Source organism: Thamnophis elegans, chromosome 1 (assembly GCF_009769535.1).
Source record: "Thamnophis elegans isolate rThaEle1 chromosome 1, rThaEle1.pri, whole genome shotgun sequence".
Classification (NCBI taxonomy): Eukaryota; Metazoa; Chordata; class Lepidosauria; order Squamata; family Colubridae; genus Thamnophis; species Thamnophis elegans.
Window position 1 is genome coordinate 78,917,763 of NC_045541.1, and position 22,985 is coordinate 78,940,747.

General features: G+C 36.1%; 1 protein-coding gene across 1 annotated transcript in view; it reads left to right on the forward strand.

The window, feature by feature from the left end:
• BRSK2 (BR serine/threonine kinase 2) overlaps positions 1-22,985 on the forward strand; it is a 458,442-nt gene that overhangs the window by 365,669 nt on the left and 69,788 nt on the right. Inside the window, exons 8-12 of the mRNA XM_032222893.1 lie at positions 5,377-5,523; positions 15,139-15,170; positions 16,453-16,617; positions 19,334-19,431; positions 21,405-21,555. Coding sequence (XP_032078784.1) covers positions 5,377-5,523; positions 15,139-15,170; positions 16,453-16,617; positions 19,334-19,431; positions 21,405-21,555 — 593 coding nt within the window. The remainder of the gene's footprint in view (positions 1-5,376; positions 5,524-15,138; positions 15,171-16,452; positions 16,618-19,333; positions 19,432-21,404; positions 21,556-22,985) is intronic.

Sequence of the window (22,985 nt, forward strand, 5' to 3'; positions counted from 1 at the left end):
TTGGAAAGATATGCCCAAATATTTAAAAAGTTTGTTTTGATCAGTGCTAAAGCCATTAAATTTCCAAGAATGGCAGTGAATAACAGGCCTTTTAGAAAAGGTGATTAGTTCTGTAATAGTTGAGCACTATATCTAGTTTGATGTAATGGTTAAGGCACCAGTCTAGAAAGCAGAGACCATGAATTCTAGTCTAGAAGAAACAAAGCTAGCTGGGTGATCTTGGGTCAATTATTTTCTCTCAGACTAAGGAAGCAGGCAATGGCAAACCACTTCTAAAAACTGCAGGTAGTAAAAAAAAGTAGCTTTTTCCTAGCTACAATAAAGGACGAAGAGCAGGAGATTCCAGTTAATCTCTGCTAGTATTAGGAGAGGAGGATACCTGTCCCATTCTGAATATCAAAGGACAATCTTTTGTAAAGTAAATTGAATAAGAACAGAAAGTGAAAGTGATGCCAAAAGCAACCTTGCTTCACTTTTGTGTGGATGTGGATTATGGATGAAAGTGGAACACTGTAGCAAGCGGGCATCCCATTGGGTTTGTATTTTGTTATGATCAGCAGCAAAAGGTATCCATCAATAGAAGATTCAGTTCTTCTCCCTCGACTCTGGCTCTAGGGATCGGATCAAAGACTGTGGTATTTATAAATTTTTAAAAAGCAATGTAGAGAATCCTTCAGAGATGGCTGATACATTTTTCTATTTGATGGTGAAGGATAAGGTACTGCTGACTGGCCTTCCTTGAAACTGACTTCTTTCTTCAGTAGGGAGTTGTTTTGTACCATCTAATCTGTGACTTTTTGAAGAAAAGTACCAAGTGCACGGTTGGCTTATAGCATTCAACAAGCCAATGGGGAAAACGTTAACTAAGCCTTTCCTATTTTCTTTCCCCCTTTTTACATTTTTAAACTTTTTCTACATTAAAGGTAAAGGTTTCCCCACACATGCGTGCTAGTCGTTTCCGGTTCTAGGGGCAGTGCTCATCTCCATTTCTAAGCCAAAGAGCCAGCACTGTCCAAAGACTTCTCATGGTCATGTGGCCAGCATGACTCAATGCCAAAGTGCTATTACCTTCCACCAAAGTGGTCCCTATTTTTCTACTTTCATTTTTACGTGCTTTCAAACTGCTAGGTTGGCAGAAGGTGGGACAAGTAATGGGAGCTCACTCCATTACGCGGCACTAGGGATTCAAACCGCTAAACTGCTGACCTTCTGATCGACAAGCTCAGTGTCTTAGCCACTGAGCCACCACAGCCCATTTTTACATTAGGGCCATTCTAATGCATGTACAAGGATGCCAGAACTGGGACCCACCAGCCTAAGTTTGCATCTAACATTTCTTTTTAGGCCATATAATTTCTAACCACGTAGTCATTGTTGAATTCTGCAATAAGCTTAGTACTGTAGAAGGACACACTGGGATGGAAAGAACAGTTTGTGATGTCATCAAGGCAATAATCCAATGAGATTTGAACAATTAAAAAGAAGATGCAAATTTCTTTGGCTCACATCAAAACATGGTGCTTTGTTCATGAGGTGCAATAGAGATCTTTTGATACTATCAACCATGGTGAGCAGCTTCCATCTGTTATCAGGAAATCAAATTAACTTAATGACCCCTGGTATAGGGAGTGCCAAAGGAGTCACTTCTCATTCTCTCCTATTTATCAGGTATAAGAAACCACTGAGGGGGATCATCAGTGTGAGGTACAGTATCATCAATGATACATTACTAACTTGGGCTGTATGGGAGAGGCTGTTGTTGTTATTTCCCAGTGCCTGGAAGTTATCAAGAGTTTGGATGAGAGAGAGAGAGAGACTGAAATTAACCCCCATAGGTGTTGCTCCATCTGGTCTCTCTGTTACTGCCAGGGTTGCTTCTTGACAGCCAGCAATACCTGCGAAGGAGCAGGTTCATGATTTAGGGGTCCTTCTGGACTCATGCTCAGTAGGTAGGAACCGTAGTCACAGAGACCTGTGTCTAATTGCAGCTGCTTAACCAATAGTGGCTCTACCTCGGTAAGAGGACCTGGCTACAGTACCTCATTTCTCATTACTACCTGGCTTAAGTACTGCAATATGCTTCACATGAAGCCGCATTTAAAAGGCTATTCAGAAACAACAACTGATCTAGAACAGAAGAGCTCATGTGCATTCTGGCTCTCATCACTGGGAGAATGCAATGCCAATTTTGTAAGTGCTACACTGGCTACTGATTATGTTCTGGGTAGATTTGAAGGTGTTGCTTTCACCTATAAAGTCCTTTACACCTTGGCACCTGGACCATCCATTCCATTTATACTATACAGCCTTTATTGTCATTGTACCTCATGTATACAACAAAATTGGTTTTAGCCTCACTGGTGCAACCCAGGACAATAAATACAAACAACATAAATAGTATAAAGAATCCCTATGCAAGTAATTGGGGGGGGGGGAGAAAAAGAAAGAAAAAGAAAAACTAGTCATATGTTTCCAGGTGTGTGTGGAGTGATTGTGATTGTGTTTAAGAGTCTGATAGCCCAAGGATAGAAACTATTTTTAAACCTATTTGTTCGGCTGGCTATGCTTTGATGTCTTCTGCCTGATGGTAGAATTACGAAGAGACATTCCAGCCAGTATCAGCCCAATCCAGAATAGCTAGTGAGAAATTCTTTGCAATCATACATATTCTGAGAGGCTCAGGGCACTGAAGTTAAAAACTACTGCTTTTTTGTGGTGGTTGCTGGTATTTTAGAATAACTGCCTGACAGAGACCCTCCAGAGAGCACCTCTTTCTTGAAAGTTTTCAGTAAACTGATGAAATGTGAATTGTTTCAGAAGGCCTTATGTTTCTCCAGTGAGATAGGCTGTCACAGAATAATAATCCATTGCATCAGTTGTAGCTTGGCCAGAGGACTCTCATGTTGGCAGGTTCTCTTTGAGACTAGGCCACAAAACATGATCAGTAAGCACACAAGGTTGTGAGGCTTTTGAAGTCACTTCAGGTGTACTGTTCAGTTGCAAATGGGAAGGGTGAAATCTCTCTCTGCCTCATTGTAGAGATCCAGGAATGAATATTCAGAATCTGGATGAGTAATGTAGGCAGCAGGGAATAGTACTCGAAAAGACTCAGGCCGGCCTCTCCATTATTCACTGGGATATAAGAAGGTGCAGGGGAAAAGCATAATCAGACTTTCAAGATTTGGTTATTGCAGCTTGTCTCAATAACGTATAGTTCTAGTTTTCCTGTAGAACTAGTTTCCTGATCTGGATTTACCTCATAGCAGGGGTGGCTTTCACTTACCTTCCCTACCAGTGTGTGTGTGTGTGTGTGTGTGTGTGTGTGTGTGAGTGTGTGTATGTGCGCTTTGCTCGCACGCTCCCAGTCCACGCATGCATCTGGCTGTCTGCGCATATGCTTTGCTCAAAAATGTCCCTAAATAGGACGAAATAGAGCCAGGGTGGGTGGGCAGGCCCATCCACGATTTCTGCTACCGGTTTGTGCGAACCAGTCCAAACTGGTAGAATACCACTTCAGCCTCATAGAGCTGGCACACGTTTTGATAGAGGAATAGCATCAATAAATGTGCACTCCTCTAACCCCCAACCCAGCTGTAAAATCTTCTATTGACTTAGATAAAGAAGTTAAGGTTGCAAATTAATATACAGTACCCAATTTTATCTTACTCAAATCATCCAAATGAGACACACCTTGCTTCTGGGTCTCCATGCCAGATTGAGAGCCGAACTGAATCAAGTGTTTTAATGAAGCTGTGTTTGAATTAACCGATAATAAGGGTAGTTTTAACTCTTCCAATTCTCTGAAACTTTTGATTTATTCATCATTTGGCAATCATTTAAATAAGCCTTTTAACTAGTTTTCTTTGTAAGCAGTGTCAATCAGAGATTCTAATAAGGGATCACAAGTGCAATCTTTATTATCACTACTCAATATTTTGAGATCATACGCAGCACTGAGAGAAAAATTGGTTACCTCATTACAGGAAAAGGGTTTGGCTTTGGGCCTGTAATTCAATTTAGCTATCAGTGACCTAAGCTCGGAAACATTTTTTTTTAAAGAAGCTTTTGGTAGTAAAGTTGAAAAGCACTAAGGAGATGGTTGGTTAAACTTTAATAAAATTCTGCCTGTCTATCTTGCAAGCCACAGATGCAGAGATGGCTCTCACTCTTGCCCTAGTCCTTTTTTGTACAATATATCAATACAGAGTTTTGAATTAGATTTTGAAGCAACAAATAGGACAACAAAACTCAAATTTTCTAGCTATCATATAATTTCAATGAGAGAAATCAATGAAATAAGACCTGTTAACAATTCTCCAAAAGCAAGAACAAATAAATATTAAAAAATGCAAGCACTCATAATCTAACCCAAGGAATTATAATTTTACCACTGAATTGTTTTGTTTTTCCTCCCAGAATATTAACATAGAAATAAAAATTGATTAGGCATCATGTTTGATATTAAAATAGATTTCTGAGGAAATTCATATTCTAATCAGTGGCTTTTGTTTTTAATTTTAATTTTAATTGGATATTATGGTCATGCATAATGAATTAATAGGGCAATGTTCCAGTCAAATTCTCCTGTATTTTTTTCCTAAACCCATAGAAAGTTTTGCAACCACTTACATATGAACTTTTTGCCATGTAAGAAGCATGCATATATTGTGGTACTAGGATGTGTTTGCCTAACTCTGACTTAAGAGCCTATGATCCAAGTCTCATGATTTACCATTCAAACCATATGAGTGTGTCTCATTGATTCCCACACTCCCAACTGGAAGTAATAGAACATCAATAAACAATATTTAAACTGATATAGCAAAAAAGGTAATGTGAACTGTCTTATTTTTATTTCTTTAGCTAATGTCTGGAATCTATTCATTTTATGAATTCCTTCATTTTACTCATGCATAACTTGCATTCATTTTCAGTTGCATCCACTCAAATCAATATTTTTACTTCTATGAAACTTCAGAGATCTCTAATTATCAACCGTGGATATCCCTATCCTTCATGACTTATAGGCAGTCTTTGGAATGTAAACCATTTTTAAAATTTCTTTGTCCATATCATTTGCTCTATAATCAGAGTAGCTTTCCTCCTTTGTTTAATGTAAAGTTGCACAATAACTTGCTACAATAAATATCCATTGCTAAAAAAATTTGCCTAGGAGAATCAAGGTATTGGGACTATAGCTACAATGGATAATTTGCATGAAAACCATTCTGCTATGTTGTTTCTCAGTGTCAAATTGTTCCCTATTCCAATCTTGGCTTGTGAGACAGTCTCCCGCCATTCTGCTTCTACTTTCTTCATTCTGTAATTGATTTTGCTCAGCCATATTATTTCCCTTCTTTTCTCACGTTGCTCCAGGGTGCTCTGCCATTCGATGATGATAACTTGAGGCAGCTGTTGGAGAAAGTGAAACGTGGCGTGTTCCATATGCCACATTTCATCCCCCCAGATTGTCAGAATCTCTTACGAGGGATGATTGAAGTGGATGCCTCGAAACGGTTGACAGTAAGGAAACAAGTCATTACTATCTCATGCTTTTTGCTTTCAAAGCCATCCAGTAACTCAACAAGCCTTCTGAAATGGGGTCCTTGCAGTTATTTTGGATTATAACTCTCAAGGTCTCCAATGATCAGGGAAGATGGAAATTGTACATCAGAACTTCTAGAAGGACACAAACTCGTATGTATGTATGTATGTATGTATGTATGTATGTATGTATTATTTATATACACATACATATAATTTAATGCCAATGTTCTGCAGTAACATAAATGTTAATGCTGACTCAGAATTTCAGCACCTTCAGATAAATGTGTTTTCATTTTAGGTTGTTTAAATCAGATTTTTAAAAGAATACAAGTTTTTACTTCTTATGGACATGGAAACAAGACTTGGAATGTGTATATAATCCTAGTTTAAATTCTAGGAGCCAGAAATACCTCATAAAATTATCAGTGTGGAGTAGAATTGATTCATACCCTGCATCTTTGTAGTTTGAGGGTGCTGCCTTGAAAAACTCAGTTGCAAAAACTCAATTCCTAGGTTATGGAAGAGTATAATGACAATATTTAGCTCCTGCATACACCCGAGTGAACATCTAGAATCCTTATATTGCAGCATTGTCTAACAGAGAGAATGTTGAAACATCTATTTTGCCAGTTAGACATCAATATTAAGGACTTGGACCTTGGAACAAATTTAGCATCCCCAAAAGATAGCCAGGACCCTTGGGAATACAGACTGTTAGTCTTTCAAATATGTCATTGGTGGGGCTTTCCTATTTCTTCCAATCTTATTAAGGGACTAGAAAAAGAAAAGGTTGTAATGTAGGAGGCATCTTGCAAGGTTAGAACCCAAGACCATGTTATTCCTCAAACAAGAAACAAAGGAAATAGTAATTCCCACTTAGAAGAAAGTAGCTTCAAGCCAATTGCATCATGTGGGGAGAAACAGAAAATTGATTTCATTGTATGTAGGATTTGCTGCTTTTGCTTCAAATTCTTTCATAAAGGCTTGATTTGCTTTTTTAAATTTTTTATTGGCTTTTCTACAGTAAGTCTTTTTTATCAGAAGATGCGTCTTTTCAAATGCTTCTGAGGCCTTGCTTCCATGCTAGCATTACTGACCTCAAATGGAGAATTCACTTCATAATCAAAATACCATAGCAGAAAATAGCTGTAGCTCTAGATTGAATTCTGGTGTTCTTGATGTTTTATAAAGTTACTTCTCTTCCTGCAGACATTTCTTACCAATCTAGGTAACTTCATCATATGATGTTACCTAGCTTGCTAATAAAACATCTTCAGGAAGTGAAGCTGGAACCCAACAATCAGAGCCCCAGAAGACTTTTACAAGTCCTCCCCCATGTTTAAAATTAAATTATATTTAATTAAAATTCATTCATTTTAATTCTGTATCTCTAGAATAACTTTCTTACTCTATGCAAAGCCATTTTTAATCCAATAAAGTTTTGTTGCTATCATTTCTTCCTCTTCTGTGAAATTAGGCCAGGGTAGATTTGCAATGTTTTTTTATTGACATTCTGCTAATGTGGTGAGTATACATTGAAAAATGCCAAGGTACTAAAATATATTTAATCAAGAACATTATTTGCAAAAAGTTGTTTAATTCATAGAATCTGTTCATGTGTGGGAATATGAAAGAAAACTGTGTGAAATTAAACTCTTCCCAGATCTTCACTTTGAGGAGATGTTTATAAATAACAATTTGGATCAGGTCTCATTCTTAAATAGAATAGTAACTTAAAGAACTCTTTATTCCTCAATTGCACAGCTGACACAGAAAAAAAAAGCAGATTCTTAGACACTGCATATAATTGCCTATCTTTTAGTTGCTTTCATTATCACAACAGGTTGCATGCAATAGATGAATGACATATGCTAGATTGATCATCTTTACTTGAAGCTTCTGCATTACTTGTCTTTTAATTTCCACTAAAATAGAGGTACTGAATATAAGTGCTTGGATTCAAATAGCAGTATGGAAACTGCTCTTTGTACTAATTTGCTGGAAGTCACAGTCATCAATGTAGTGCAGATAATCATTGCCCTGTCTTTTTAATTTGATTTTGGAGCATTAAAAAGATTTCCTCAACAGATCGCAATTCAACTAAAAATGAACATTTGCATTGGGCCATCTATAAAGAGAGCCTTAAAATAGACTCTGAGCCCAAAAAAGACCATTATCTACATAACATGGTGGGTGCTCTCAAAATCAAAAGCTATGAAATAAGTGGCAAAAGTTAGAGAAAGAGAAGTAGGCTTTATATATAGGACTAATCTACAACTATGACTAGATTCCTAGATTCTGTACTAGATGATTTTCTTTCTTTATAGGAGAAACTTTTGCATATGCAATAAAAGCAAGTATCCAAGACTTGACCTCATCATCAGAGATTAAGCTTGGGCATGCTAATAAATAGTTCTGAAATACAATGAGGTACTCATGAGCTATTATTGGCATGTCCAAGTTAAATTTCTGAAGATGTCCAGCTATAACCTATGTTCAAAATGAAACTTTGTTTTCATTTTTATTTTCGTGTCAGCTGTAGATTGATCCGATATATAACAACTGAAATAGTCTTCGTGCTCAGGGTTAAAACCTACTTTTTGTGATGCCAATTACATTATAATGGATTTTGAGCAATTGTATCTCATAAGTAGTTATTTCTTCTTAAAATAGGATCCAGCTGGTCAGAAGCCATTAATACTTAAATCCCCATCATAAGGAAGTGATCATTTCAATGACCGAGGTTGGCATCCAACATTTTTATTTAGAAACGTACATGTATTATTTTTAGTTCTGTGGCTTGCTGATGTCAGTTTTGCAGTTTGTAATTTGTACTCATTTAGGTCTTTTCTTTCTGGTACATGATGGAAACATTGAAAAGATACAGTTTACAAATCCACAATATGGAGATAGGGACAGCTGTTCAAGTAAAAGCATAAGTGCATTATCACATACAAAAAGTCCTTCCAGAATAAAATCTAAAATCTATTCAGCATCAGTGAAAAAGAGAATTCCAAAAACTGAACGTAACTACTAAGAACATTCAAGATTGCAAAGTTATTTACTTACTTACTAGATTTATAAGGTCACCCAATACAATACAACAATGTATTCCTTCAAAGCGCAGTCTTACTCCCTTTCAAATTAATATTGATATTTTCACAGTAATTGTGTGAAAATGTCTGACCATGTTTTTCACATGTATGGGAAACACTCTAAAATGGACTACGTGATACACAGAAAGAGAACTTTTAGCACTCCCAATAAAATGGCAACCATTGTAATTCCACCCTCCCTTGAATTTTGCAGCAAAACCTTAAAATCAAAGCCTTTCTTGTCAAAATTGCCCTACTTTGACCCTTATTTGTCACTTTAAAATAAGTAAAAAGCAACAAAATGTTGATCCCTGAATCTTTTAAAACAAGAAGAGGAAGAAGCTGTAAATATCTTGGCAGAAACAAACTGGAATGTGTGATGTCATAGTAAAGTTATATTTTAGACATAACAGGAATCCAAATAGAGGCTGGTTTTACATAATATATTTCAAATTCCTAATCAGAAAATCAGAAAATGGTTTCACAATGAAATAAAGATGCCATGAAAACATTTTAAGGGTATTTTTTTAAAAAAACAATTTCCTATTATATAAATATTTAACTTAAATAGTAATATAACTGATATGAGACCCTTTTATGGATGTCCTTACAAGTTTTCAAAAAAGGAAAAAAAACATAATGTATCATTAGAACATTAACAGAGGATCTTTTGCAGATCCTACAAAATATTTATTAATTCTCTTTTTTATGACAGGACCCAAAAAGTGGACGAACTGACATGAAATAGTAGTTTCTTGCCTTTTTCTTTATTTATATAATCTGTTTATCACATCAACCCTCACAGACTTTAGGCAGTTATAGGAGAGGGTTCAAAAACTACATTTTCAGGTAGGCCTTTTAGAGTATTATCATATCAGTTTTATGGATTTCATAATTATATGATTTTATTATAGTAATAACATTGCCCAGTTATTGAAAATGGGTAACATATGCAGTAAATAAAATAGTTTTTGCTCTAATCATGATTTAGCCACTGCTTCTGGACTTGGAACATACTGTAAATCTTTCTGAGTTGGAAACTGTCACTTGTACCACATGGACAAATATTCAAATGTGGTGCACAAAGAATCTAGAAATAAGAAATATAAAGAATCTTGGGCCTGGTCCTGTTTTTATCTTTATTAACTGTATTTGCATTTGAATTAATTAATGATTAATTCTCTTCATTACAAGCACACAAATGTGGCAACAGGTGGAACAATCTATATGTGGCACCTGGTGGTAATTTACCTGCCAAGAATACCAAAATAAGTTTATTTAGCGACTCAATTTATGGGTTAATCCCCACATCCAAAAATATTAACTAGAAAGTTGCAGATTCTTCAAATTAGTAGAACTGGATCAATCAGCTTTTAGCTGAGAACAATCCATGAATTTTATATAAGCTGCTTTGACTTCAGGGGAGAAAGAAACAGGATACAACTGTATTATATGCAAACAGAAGAAAACCTTTTTCTCAGAATGTATGAACTGATAATATGTTAGATTAACAATGTGATTCCTTTGGCTCTTCAGATATTACTGAATCATGTCAGCCTTATCAGATAGGCCAAATAAGGAATGCAGCCAGATGAGATAATTTTACTTTATTATAAAGCTACATTAATAGAATCTTGCAAATCTGAAAGTACAATTCTCCTGATGTTTCCTTTTAGCCCAAAAACTTTGTGTCTCTTGCCCTACCAATTCACCAGCTGTGAGCTATGTTGTCTCTAATCTGACTGTTCCCCAGACTGTGTCTCTTCATCCCTTTTCCCATGGTGTTTTTCATATACCATTACACTCAGTAGTGGGATTCAGCCAGTTTGCACCTATTCAGGAGAACCGGTTGTTAACTTTCTAAGCAATCCTGAGAACCGGTTGTTGGAAGAAATCTCCTTTTGTTTTCTTCCACTTTACAGGGCTAATCCTGTAAGGAAAGCAGGAAGGAAACTCTGGTGTTGTTTCCAGCCTATTGCCCTGGTTACAGAAACTGCCTCTCTGGATAACCCTTATTACATTGTCACAGCTAAGGCAAAGCGCCCATCGACCTGAGTGATGTTGAGTTGGCTATGCCCACCCAGTCACATGACCATTGAGCCCCACCTACTCAGCTGGTCATTAGGGCAGAGAACCGGTTGTTAAATTATTTGAATCCCACCACTGATTACACTGTATGACTTCCAGCAGTCCCAACCAGGATGGGCGACTCTAATTCCAAAAGATCTGAATGCTCACAGTTTTCTCATCCCTGTAACAGATACTGGTTTTCCAAAATTGTAAGGAAACAGGAAAGTCATGCAACCTTCAAAACTAAGCTGTCTCAGCTATCCAATTAACCTTGAGAGGAGTAAATTTTATCCCAACAGGGTCACAAATGTTTGGAGTTAAACCAAATGAATAAATTTACTAAATAAATTTAAGCAAATTAAATGTCGCTCTATATCATCCAAATAATTTATCTAAGGATGAACTGTCCCTTCTAGTATTTGTTATCAACATATAATCCTAGAGATGTCTCAACAAAATTGAACTCTTTTAGGTTCTTCATAGATAGATCAGTTTTCACATCTCACTTTGGAGTTACACTAAAAATATGACCCAAAAGTTCCCAAGACATGCCTTCTTATGTGTAGCTGCCATCCAGAGTTGAAATAATTGACCGAGGAATAAGATGTTTCAATCAATCAAGTTGTGCAAACTCAGACAAAAATTGATCTGTCCTATTTATCATTTTTCATAATTAGGGCATACCCAACTATCAAATTGCCCATTGCAAGTCAAAGGCGCCAATTGTTTCTGGAGGAAAAGAAGGGACAACATAGTCCTCTACTTGTCCCCAATCCATACTCTGTATTTTCCTTTTCCAAATTGAAAGCAACATTTTCCAGTTTGTACTGGTTCAAGCTTTGCCACCTACTTCGTTTGCTGTGCTTCTTGTCTTCTAAGCAAACCCATAGATTTTGACTATTATCAATCTCCTTCACCAGAGTTTCCCATCTTTTACTCAGTAAGATCTATTGTAGCTTCTGTTACAAGTATTTTACACTATCATATTGATCATAAAGCTTTCTGTGCAAAACGCCCCGATTCAGAACTTCACAATATACCCTGTTTTCCTGAAAATAAGATCTCCCTGGATAATAAGCCCAATCATGCTTTTGAGCGCATGTGCTAAAATAAATCCTTCCCCAAAATAAGCCCTCCCTGAAAATATTGCAACACAGAAGCAGTCATTAGGTGCACTCGGCACCTCCTGCACCTCAAAAATAATAAGATCTCCTGAAAATAAGACCAAGCGCTTATTTCGGGGGTCAAAAGAAAATAAGATCCTGTCTTATTTTCAGGGAAACACAGTAGGTACATGTATATGCTTGCTTGTGTGTGTGTGTGTGTATGTATGTATGTATGTATGTATGTATGTATGTATGTATGTATATGTGTGTGTGTGTGTGTGTGTGTTTGTGTGTGTGTTTTGAATATAAAATTTTTCTTTCTCTGGATTACTTACTTTGTCATTTGGCTTTCAAAATATGATTGTTATTGTTGTTGTTGTTGTTATTATTATTATTATACAATTGTATCACAGCGGCCAGTTGTTTCGCCGGATTTGGCATTGATTACTAGTCGGGCCCCACCCAGGGGCCTAGGACGTCGTAACGTATTTTCGCAATATGCGTGCAGATCCAAGCAGTGCGGCTTTTTGCATTTGACTGATGGTGATTTTGTCAATTTTTAACTGTTTTAAATGTAATTCCAGTGCTTTTGGAATACCACCCAGTGTGCCAATTACCACTGGAATTACCACTGCTGGTTTGTGCCATAGTCGTTGAATTTCGATTTTTAAGTCCTGGTATTTTTATTATATTATTATTATTATTATTATTATTATTATTATTATTATTATTATTATTATTATTATTTCAAAGGTGTACCATTGCATCATTTTTCAAACCATAAAAGATCATTTGGGCTATTTGGGAGTGGATAAGAAACCCTTACATCTCAAATATCTGGAAAAATGATGAAACAGAACATTGGTTGACATTTGAAAAAGAACTATAAAATGAGTAGCTCAGGAAAAGAAAAATAGTCATTTAAAAAGTACAACTTGGCAGATTTAAAACCGGTAAAGTTCTGAACTACAGGGAAATGTTATAACTACTGTGCTACTAGGAAAGAACTGTAACATAAATGGCAAAAAAACATACTGAGCTAAAACTGGGAAAATACAAAAAAACAGTAAAGCTGATTGTTGTGTCTGAATACATCTGCATTTTAATAGTTTACCTTTGTATACCTAAATTAATGTTACATGTATAAAGTATATGCATATATGCACGTACTTTCAAAAGCATTTATATCCAGTAAAACTTAGACATAGAAAGAAAAGCAAATAGCAGTTGTTTTCCTGGCATGGAAAGTTGGAAAGGTACAACAGCAGGGAATTGCACAGTGAGGTCTGCAATAGCCAGCAGTCTGGACTGAACATCTGGCAATGTGTGCTATAGCATCCTAACCTGGCCAGAATTTTCTTAAAACAGGCTTAAATATTTAGGTTTACTTTTTCATTAAATATTTAAGCTGGGATCAGCACAGCAAGCAGAGTCAAGTTTATAAATAATCACAAAAATCCTAAAAGTATTTTTAAAGGAGATCTCCAGACTTTCTCACCTACTTTTAACTTGATTGCTTTTGATTTTTTTTCTTTCATTCATTGAACATTAAAAAAAAAGAATAGTTCAGGATTTTTCATAGTGATTATTATAGAGTACAGATTAAACCACTTATTCTGTTGTACCTTTCTGAGCCCCCCCCCCCCCCGGTCACAGTCTCAAAGCAGTTTTCTTTTTCTATTCCCTCACATTTTCATGCAGATTATTTTGACTTGCCAATTCTCATTAGCTGGAAATGAGGTGGAAAATAATGAGAGCAAAACAGCTGCCATATTTCTTGCAGGCCAATTTAGTAGGTCTCTGATCTCATACACTCCGCTAATAGGATTTAAACATTGTTCCAATTGTCTGTCTACCCCTAAGTCATACGTACTATCGAGCCATCTGCACAATGCATTCTGACTCATACGATCTTATAAACTGACACTGTCATATGGGACCAATTGACTATTCACCAGAGAGTCTGTTTCCTTTATTAAAATTACAGCCATGTTGATTTTGTGTGATAAATCAGAACAAGTGCTATGTACAAACACACCTAAGAATAGTGGACAGTTTGTCCGTAGGGTATGGACATCTTTGGAGAGTTCTCATGCATGCTTGGACTTTGCTGATCTACCTAGCCAGAGAAAGCAGTAAAAAATAAGATTGGTTGAGTAAAGATAGGGGTTAAACTGCCTTCCCAAAAGGCAGCCAGATTTTTTCATCTTGTAATGTAGTAGTACTAATGGGAACTTCAATACTTTACTCTTGAGACAGATCCTGGAGAATTTAGGGGCATCTCAGCCCCATGTTCTCCAGATGATGTAGATCACGGGTGTCAAACTCGCAAGGTCATGTTGCCATCATGTGACATTTCGTGACGTTTTTCCCATTCGTGGAACGGGGTTGGGTGTGGCTTGTGCATGATGCATTTGGCCCGCAGGCCACCAGTTTTACACCCCTGATTTACATTATCTATTCCAACCTAATTTCAGGTACTGTTATGGGAGGGATATTATTTTGGTCAGTTTGGTAAGTGATCAACACTGAGGAAACAGATGGATTTTATTGCTTTGATTTCTTTCAAGCCTGTCTATGGTTTTCAGTACTAACCAGAGTGTCTCAGATCACCTGGCTGAGATGGAATTTTAAGGCTTGTTCTGTGGTCAATGGCAGGGGTGTCAAACTCAATTTCATTGGGGGCAACATCAGGGCTGTGGTTGATGTCAGGTGGGGCTATTGGGTGGGTGGCCAGTTGGACCCCACTCTCTGGGCATGGCCAACTGGGTAGGCATGGCCAGCTTGATGCCACTTCCCAAACTGCTGGCATACTTCCTCTTCGCACTGGGTAGACTGGGCCAAAGCCTTGATGGCCTGACATTTCCTCTTCATATCGGCCAGAAGATAATATCCCCTGGCAGTCTGAATAATTTGCAATAGATTTTATATATTTACAACTCCCAATTGCCCCATAATAGTAACGTCTCTCGCAAACTCCCCTGTTCTTTCAGTGGATTTCTAAGAGGAGAAAACTTTTTTTTAAAGGACACATGAAGATTTGAATTTATTTGCCGAGCATATATTCAGAGATATCATGTTCCTTAATTTTTACCCTGCCCCAATTTGCCTAAGTCAGTGGTGAATCTCAGGAAATAGCAAAATATTATATCCCATTCTGAATGACATTGCTACATTCCTATCATAAGAATGTAAATATATTGGTAATTTTGTGCAGCAGAGATACAATTTTGTATTTTAAGAAAAATATTAAATAGTGTATTAATTAGCATTTGTTGTTATTTTGTTATAGTCATTCCATTTTTTCTGTTGACTTCTAGCTAGAACACATTCAGAAGCATATATGGTATATGTAAGTAACTTTTCATTAATATTTTAAAAATGATCTTAATTTCTTGTAATTATGCCTTGACTACAGAAGAGCTAGAGTTTCCTCTTTTTTCTAAAAATGAAGATCATCATTATTCCTTAACATTTAATAATAGTATTTCTGTTTTATTATGCATATTATTTTTAATAGTAGTGACATCATTCAGGGAATAAAACTCTTAATTTTCCTGAAAAGCTTGTGTTAGAACTAGTATTGCTCAAAGAGTAATACACCATTATTCCATCCTATAATAGAAATATCTTTCTGCAAACAATTTACATCAATATTTTGTAGGGTTCTATTAACATTAGATATGACAACCAATAGAAATTAATTAAAACAGCTTCATTGTCTTGGAAAGGTTCTTAATTTTAAAGAATGGAATAAACTATTTGATATACTGTTCATATTAAAATACTGATTCAATATATCTGATTTAAGCTTCTAAGAAATAAAATCAGTGGCAGCAAATTTATTATTACGTGATTATGCAGTATTTTGAATGGAGGCTTTGGAAGTAATTAACCAGTAACCATAACTGTGCATCAGAGATCTATAGATCAAAATTTCCTTAGGTGTTCAAAGAAGGTCACCATATCCTTATGGAGAATTTTAATTTCAAATCAGCCTCCATGTGAATTTGCAGTCAGTACTTGCTTTTGTCATTTTCTCTCTCTTGTGATCATCACAAAGAAGAGTTGTTGTGCTTCTAATTAATAATCACAGGAGCTGTTTGGAAATTTTAAACTTCCAACTTTGAAATAGTTCTTGTGCTCTTGCTAACAGCATGAAAACTATTGTTTCTTTTGTTCTTTTTATAATAATCCCCTAACACTGCAATGGCTAGAGGACCATGCAGCATTACCAAAATATGATAGTAATGGAAAATAATGCAAAGAATCTCTTCTGAATACCAATTGAGATTTTTAAAATATCTCTGAAAGGTGGGTGGGGGGGAAGACAAACAGCCTCTTCTCCTCCATTTGACTCTGCACTTCTGTTAATTGCAATAGCCAGGATATTTAATTTAATTATATATTAGAAATCAGTATTTAAAATCTAGAATTTGAATCTAAATCTCTCTTGGTTAGAGGCAAAATGCTTGAGGTCCCTTCTTTGGGAGAATATTTTTCTTTTATACACTAGCATAATTTTTTTTCTCATCTCTCTTTCTCTCTCCCTCCCCCTCTCTCTCTCCCTCCCCCTTCTTTCTCCCTCCCTCTCTTTCTTTCTCCCCCTCTCTTCCCCTTCCTTTCATCTAAAGAGGGGGTAAGAATGAGCCAGAACCAGAACAACCAATTCCTCGAAAGGTCCAGATTCGCTCTCTCCCTTCCTTGGAAGACATCGATCCTGATGTTCTAGATAGCATGCACTCATTAGGTTGTTTCCGGGACAGAAACAAACTTTTACAGGACCTGTTGTCAGAAGAGTAAGTACTCTATGTATCATTGGTTGAAGGTATAAGAAGCATCACATGTGTATTAAAGGAAATGAAACAATTTACACAACAATTATAGTTCCATATTAAAGAGGGGAAACAACATTTTTAGCCAGGTGGCATTAGAACCCTTCCACATATAGAATCATTAAAGGGAGAAAGGATACATAAAAACATAAGAAATGAAGCGAACCATCTATTTACCAAATATTCTGTTTCATATAGTGGCTGCTATGCTTTCAGAAAGCTGACAAACCTGGATAAATGAGCTGAAACTATCACTCTGTAGAAAGTGGTAAAGTGGTATTTAAGAATAAACAGCCTACATCAGGAGTGTCGAACCGGCCGCCCGCAGGCCAGATATGTCATGTCCAGGCCACGCCCACCCCAGCTCCACAAAGGGGAAAAAACATTGTGATATGTCACATGATGGCAACATGTCACAGCGAGTTTGACACCTGTGGCCTACATTATTTCATTATTTGCTATTAATAGCTCATTCCTCCAAAAATATAAACAAACCGTTCTTAAAATTTTATGAATTGGTAGACAGCACATTTGAAGGTAGTGATTTTCATAGAGTACATTGTACACTGTACAACATAGTGTAACAATCTTTTCAAATACAAGTATGTAGATATCTCTCTCTCTCTCTCTCTCTCTCTCTCTCTCTCTCTCTCTCTCTCTCTCTCTCTCTCTCTCCTCTCTTTATCAGAATGTATCATTAACTGGTATGTGATAGAAAATATATATTTTTTTAATCAGATTACATGTTGAATTTCCTCAACTTTGCCCATTCTATGTTTTTTCTAATATAACTGACTATAACTGATCATCCTTACCTAACATGTCCATGCAGGCTGAGGACATTAGATTCTGTAATCTGAAATGTCTGGTGGCACTTGATTTGGGAACCCTTTTCTATCTTTATTGAGAGTTTTCTTGAAGAATGCTGAAATTACTTTGAATTTAAGTCAGTCCCTAAAAATGGTTATAAACAGATGCATAGTCACTACTCTCAGACCTTTTCTGTTTCAGTTAATATAATCTAATATGACTCCCAATTTTAAAAATACATTATTTGGGAAAATTTAGTATTCTTTCCTTCTAACTGTATTTGTGAGCACTATCAAATGAATAAAAGTTTTCCGTAGCGTTACCTAGTTATAAACATTTAGCAATCCAGGATATCTAGTTAGGATTATTCCCCATTTTTCTCAAATAAAGGATTGAAATTCAGAAAGAATTTGCAGCAGAGGGATGACTCAGATTGGAAGGTCATTCCTTTGGAGCTTAGGCTGGTGTTTTTCAACCTTGGCAACTTTAAGGTGTGTGGACTTCAACTCCCAGAATCCCCAACAATGGAAATTCTGGAAGCAAAGTCCACACATCTTGAAGTTGCCAAGGTTGGGAAACTCTGGCTTAGATACTCAGCACCATATAACATCAGTACCAGAGGTGGGTTCCTACCAGTTCGCACCAGTTTGGCAGAACCAGTTCGTCAAATCTACTGAACCGGTTAGAAGAGGTTCCACCAGAAAGCAGGCCACACCTCCAGAAGAGGTTCCAAAAAATTTTGAAACCCACCACTGACACACACGCGCACAGAGAGAGAGAGAGAGAGAGAGAGAGAGAGAGAGAGAGAGAGAGAGACTTACACAGAGATAGATAGAGATAGAAAGGAAGAAAGAAAGAAAGAAAAAAAGAAAAAAGAAAGAAAAAGTGAGAGAGAGATGAAAGAAAAAAAAGAAAAAGGGACAGAGAGACAAGAGGAAGGAGAGAGAGAGAGAGAGAGAGAGAGAACACATGGCCGGCAAGCCACTCCCACCAGGTCACATGGCTGGCAAGACTCTCCCACAAAGGAGGCCACACCCACAGAGTAGGTTCGAAAAAATTTTGAAACCCACCACTGATCAGTATCATGAAACAATTTTTACACCAAGCTTCAAGCTGCAGATGTAGCTGATGAAATTGTGTATACAAATACTCTTCGATGTAAAAAAAACCCAAACACCGCATGAACGCATGTTTCAATTACAGATATGTAGAGTAGTAGTTGAGCAATATAGTATATTATCTTACAGTTATATATATGTAGCAGTCCCTGATCAAAGCAAAGCTTTCACCAAATACTGAGAGCAATACATTTTGTTGGAACCCCATGTTCAGTGACTTCCACAGTTTGAATAAAGCTGTATGGAAAGTCCCATTCTACTCTCTGTCCTCTGTACTTCACTAAACTGCCAGGCATTGAACGTGATTTTTCATGATGACCTTAGAGAGTCATGTGGAAGTAGAGCATATTTTATGTCTATTATGCATCAACTGATGTCTGAAATCAGTTAATGCATAATAGACATAATAGACATTCTGAAATAGAATCCAGGAAGGACTACATAATATGCTCCTTTCATATATTTCGATTAGCTCTTAACATTCTACTATAGGCAGCCCCTTTAAAAAAAACTATAAGGTTACTAAAGGCACATAAATAACATCTGCATTAGATCTTCATTTCATTCATTTATTTGATAAACCAATTTATATAACCACCCATCTCACAAACAATGAGCCTGGGCTGAATACAACAGAACTAAAAATAGTATTTTATACAATCTTAATATTTAAGATACGTGAGCACGTTTTATTCAGAAAGTTCCACATTTTACTGAAGAATGATGTTGATATAATGCTATATTTTTTCTAGGGACAATCAGGAGAAAATGATTTATTTTCTACTCCTTGATCGGAAAGAGAGATATCCCAGTCATGAAGATGAGGATCTTCCTCCTAGAAATGAAATAGGTATATATATCTATTTTTTTTAAAAAAAAAAACCCATATCTTCTCTTAAGTCCCTCTCTTTTGGCTGCCCTTATTGAGAGCAAAGTCACATCCCCATTCATTGTTGTTGACAAATGTGTAAAATTCTAGCTGATGAAAATGTTTATTTGCATTCAGAAAATCCAATGTATGAACAATAGCTGCTATAATTTAGAAGAGCTTCTAAATGTACTTTAGTAGATTACTAACTCCTTAAGCATTTTGTACTTACCTAGTATTTTCCTAATCACTGAAATAAAAACATATTTAGATGAGAAGTTCATGATCACATGGAAATGCACTTAGAGCTTTGGATTGTACACACATACAGACAAACACTTGATGGAAATTATGGAAGTATATTTTCTGATTGATCCACCTGGCTTCTTAAATTGAATTGTTTTGTACAGCTATAATGTTATGTAGCTTCGTGTTTTGCCATAAGGGAGCAGATCAACTTGTACCTAATATTTCAACTGATTGGATTTTCTCTTCAGTGCAGGTATACCTCTGTTTTTAAGGTAGCAATTTCTCCAGCTTCTTCAATTTTGATGATACATCATGCTCCTTATTCATACATAATGCAAACTATATTCTATATTTCCTTATATAAGAAACAAAAACACACTCCTTAAATGTGTTAGTTTTGTATTCAAGCTGAATATATCTGGATGATGTATCATCTGATTTTAAAATTCTAATACATTATTATTCAAGGGAAGCAGAGTGAATGAATGCAGCTCTTTGCTCATTTGTCTTTAGAAATATAGAGCAAGGTGGTGTGTGAGTGTGTGTGTGAAAGAGAGAGACAGAATTATCCATTTAATATCACTTCAGACAATCAATTGTTTTGAGATATTGTTTTCTTCAAAGATACATATAAGTGCTCTCTTTTCCAGGTGGCTATCAGCATATAAAGGAAAAAATATCAGAATATAGGTAGTAATCACTTAAGAAGGGTAACTGGGGCTGGCAATGTTGTTGCTAAGCGATGCAGTCTTAAACATGAATTTGTGTGACCACTCAAACGATGGTAGTTGTGGCAGTCCCAGTTGCTGGCCTTAGACAAAGCTCATGCAGTTGTAACATCCCACATTGTCATCATTTGGAAACTCTTGTCAGCTTCCTAATTGACTTTGCTTATTGAAAGTCAGCAAATGGTGACCATGTAACCATGGGGCATTGCAGTAGATGCAATTAGAAGGACCCATCAAAAGTCCATCTCATTCAGTGCCATCATAAGTTTGAACAGTCGCTGAACAGATGATCATTCAACAAAAGCTGTCTGCAATAGGTGCAAGACTCAGAATACTAGAAATCTATATTATATTATTCTCATTCTTTTAGGCTCCCTTCTTGTTTTTCTTTGTCTGCAATCTGCATCTTGTGATGAAGTATTGACCGAGATCCTATAATGGGATCATAATGTCACAGATCTGCAATGCCTGCAGATATCTACTTATTATTACTATTTGCAGTTTTCTAGGGTAAAGCATCAAATGTCTATTCTTTTTAAAAGTTTTAGTGCATGGTCAGCAACAATAATACTTTGTAAAGAAAACATAAGCATAAGATATAAAATGTAGCATTAAAAAAGAAAACTAGAATGTAAAGATAAACTCTGTAGAGAAACAACTCAAAAGTTCTTGTTTGGACCTATGATTTCCTTTTTGCATTATCTAAGCTCTATTTTTGGGTGGTATATGTATGTTATGAGGTAAGCTACTTTTTTAAAAAAATGCTTTAGGTATATGATGGAATGACAAGAGTAAAAATGACCATGTATGAGATACAGAGATGTGGCAAGAGTTTAAATAGTTTTGGTTTCTATCAGGGTCCTCATCCCCTCTGTTGAATTTAGAAAATAAATAGAAGGGACATTGAGTTTTACCATTCCAAGAAATCTGAGTCATTTCATAACCTTGCTAAGTTGACTGCATTATCTCTGCATAAAGACCCTCCCAGAAAACGTGTGGACTCTCCAATGCTGAACAGACATGGCAAGCGGAGACCAGAGAGGAAGTCCATGGAGGTTCTAAGTGTGACAGATGGAGGATCCCCGGTTCCTGCCCGCAGAGCAATTGAAATGGCACAGCATGGACAGAGGTAGGTGGTCCCAATAGCAAACAAGAAGAAAATTGTACATGCCATTGAGAAACCACAAGAGCTGGTATAGTGGCTCAGTCATTTTTATCAGCATCAGTCTAGGGTTTTTTGCAAGAAACATAAATTAATCACAGAAAGCCTCTTTGCTTGTTATTGGGTCCCCTTTCTTAATCTTTTGTTTCTAACAAGCATTCAGACCATTGCTAGGGAGCAATTTATAACAGAAACCATGTAAAGGTTTCATAGGCTAGGTAAGCACCAACAAAATGGAAATGCTGTGTATTCATAATTCTGATCCCTTTTATAGTACAATGGGCTATAAAAGGACTACGGTTAGGGTTTTTTACCTTCTAATGAAATATACTAGCCACATCGTTGAACTAAAATCAAATGGCAAAGAAAAAGTTCATAAAAGTTATATATTCAGATTTTTGTTGTGTTTTGACTAGGATCACATTGCAGAAATAAAAAAATATCATATGGATATGCTACATAGAAATGTTTTAAGAGACTCTATTTTAAAATATTTTTCAACACCCATCTTTTGGTTCTTTGTAGTATGAATTCATGGTCTCAAGTATTATCTTTATGCAGGAAGAATGTTATTATCTATAAATAGCTGAAACTTACTTCAGCCACTATAGAAAAAGCACGACTGCTTTAACAATTCCCAGAAATTCTGTACTATTCAGTTCCCTAAGGTTTTTCCTAGTTGGATTCCTTGCTAATTATTGTTATTTTAATTCTAATGTACAACAAATGGATATAAAAAAAGGAAAACATATCATTTTCTTGCAGAAAATGTCATGATGCATGTAGACCACTTCTGCCACAATAGGTTAAGTTAAAATGCTGAGCTATTATTCAGTTTGCAATCATTGACATCTTATCTTAGTTCCAGACCATCCTGGGCATGGAAGATTTGACATATCCCCAAATAATCTAGTATTAGCATGCAAGGTTTCAGAATTTAAATACCACCAATTTGTAGTTTCTACATTACCATCCTCTGTATGTGAATTAGATATTTAAGATATATCAAGATAGGAGTAACCAACCAAGGAGGGAAATCTGGGAAGAATATTTTTGCCATATTCTAAGATTATCTTACGTTTGTTGTGTTATATTGGGTTGTTTGTATGGTACCAGTGACTTTAACATTTTCATTTGTTCAAATGTCACATTACAAAGTTGCATATTTTACTAACCTCAACCTTTTTTAACGAAATTATTTTTCTTTATATATAGTTATTTTAATAGTGAAAAGCATTATAGCTGAAATCTGTGCATTTCCTCTGAGATAGTGAGATCTTTTCTAAAGTAATGTTTTCTGAAACACTACATAAAATGACATCACAGTAAAATATAGTCTGGGTTTTATGATATAACAACTAGTAAGAGCTGCGATACATGTGGGAAAAATGGGTAGG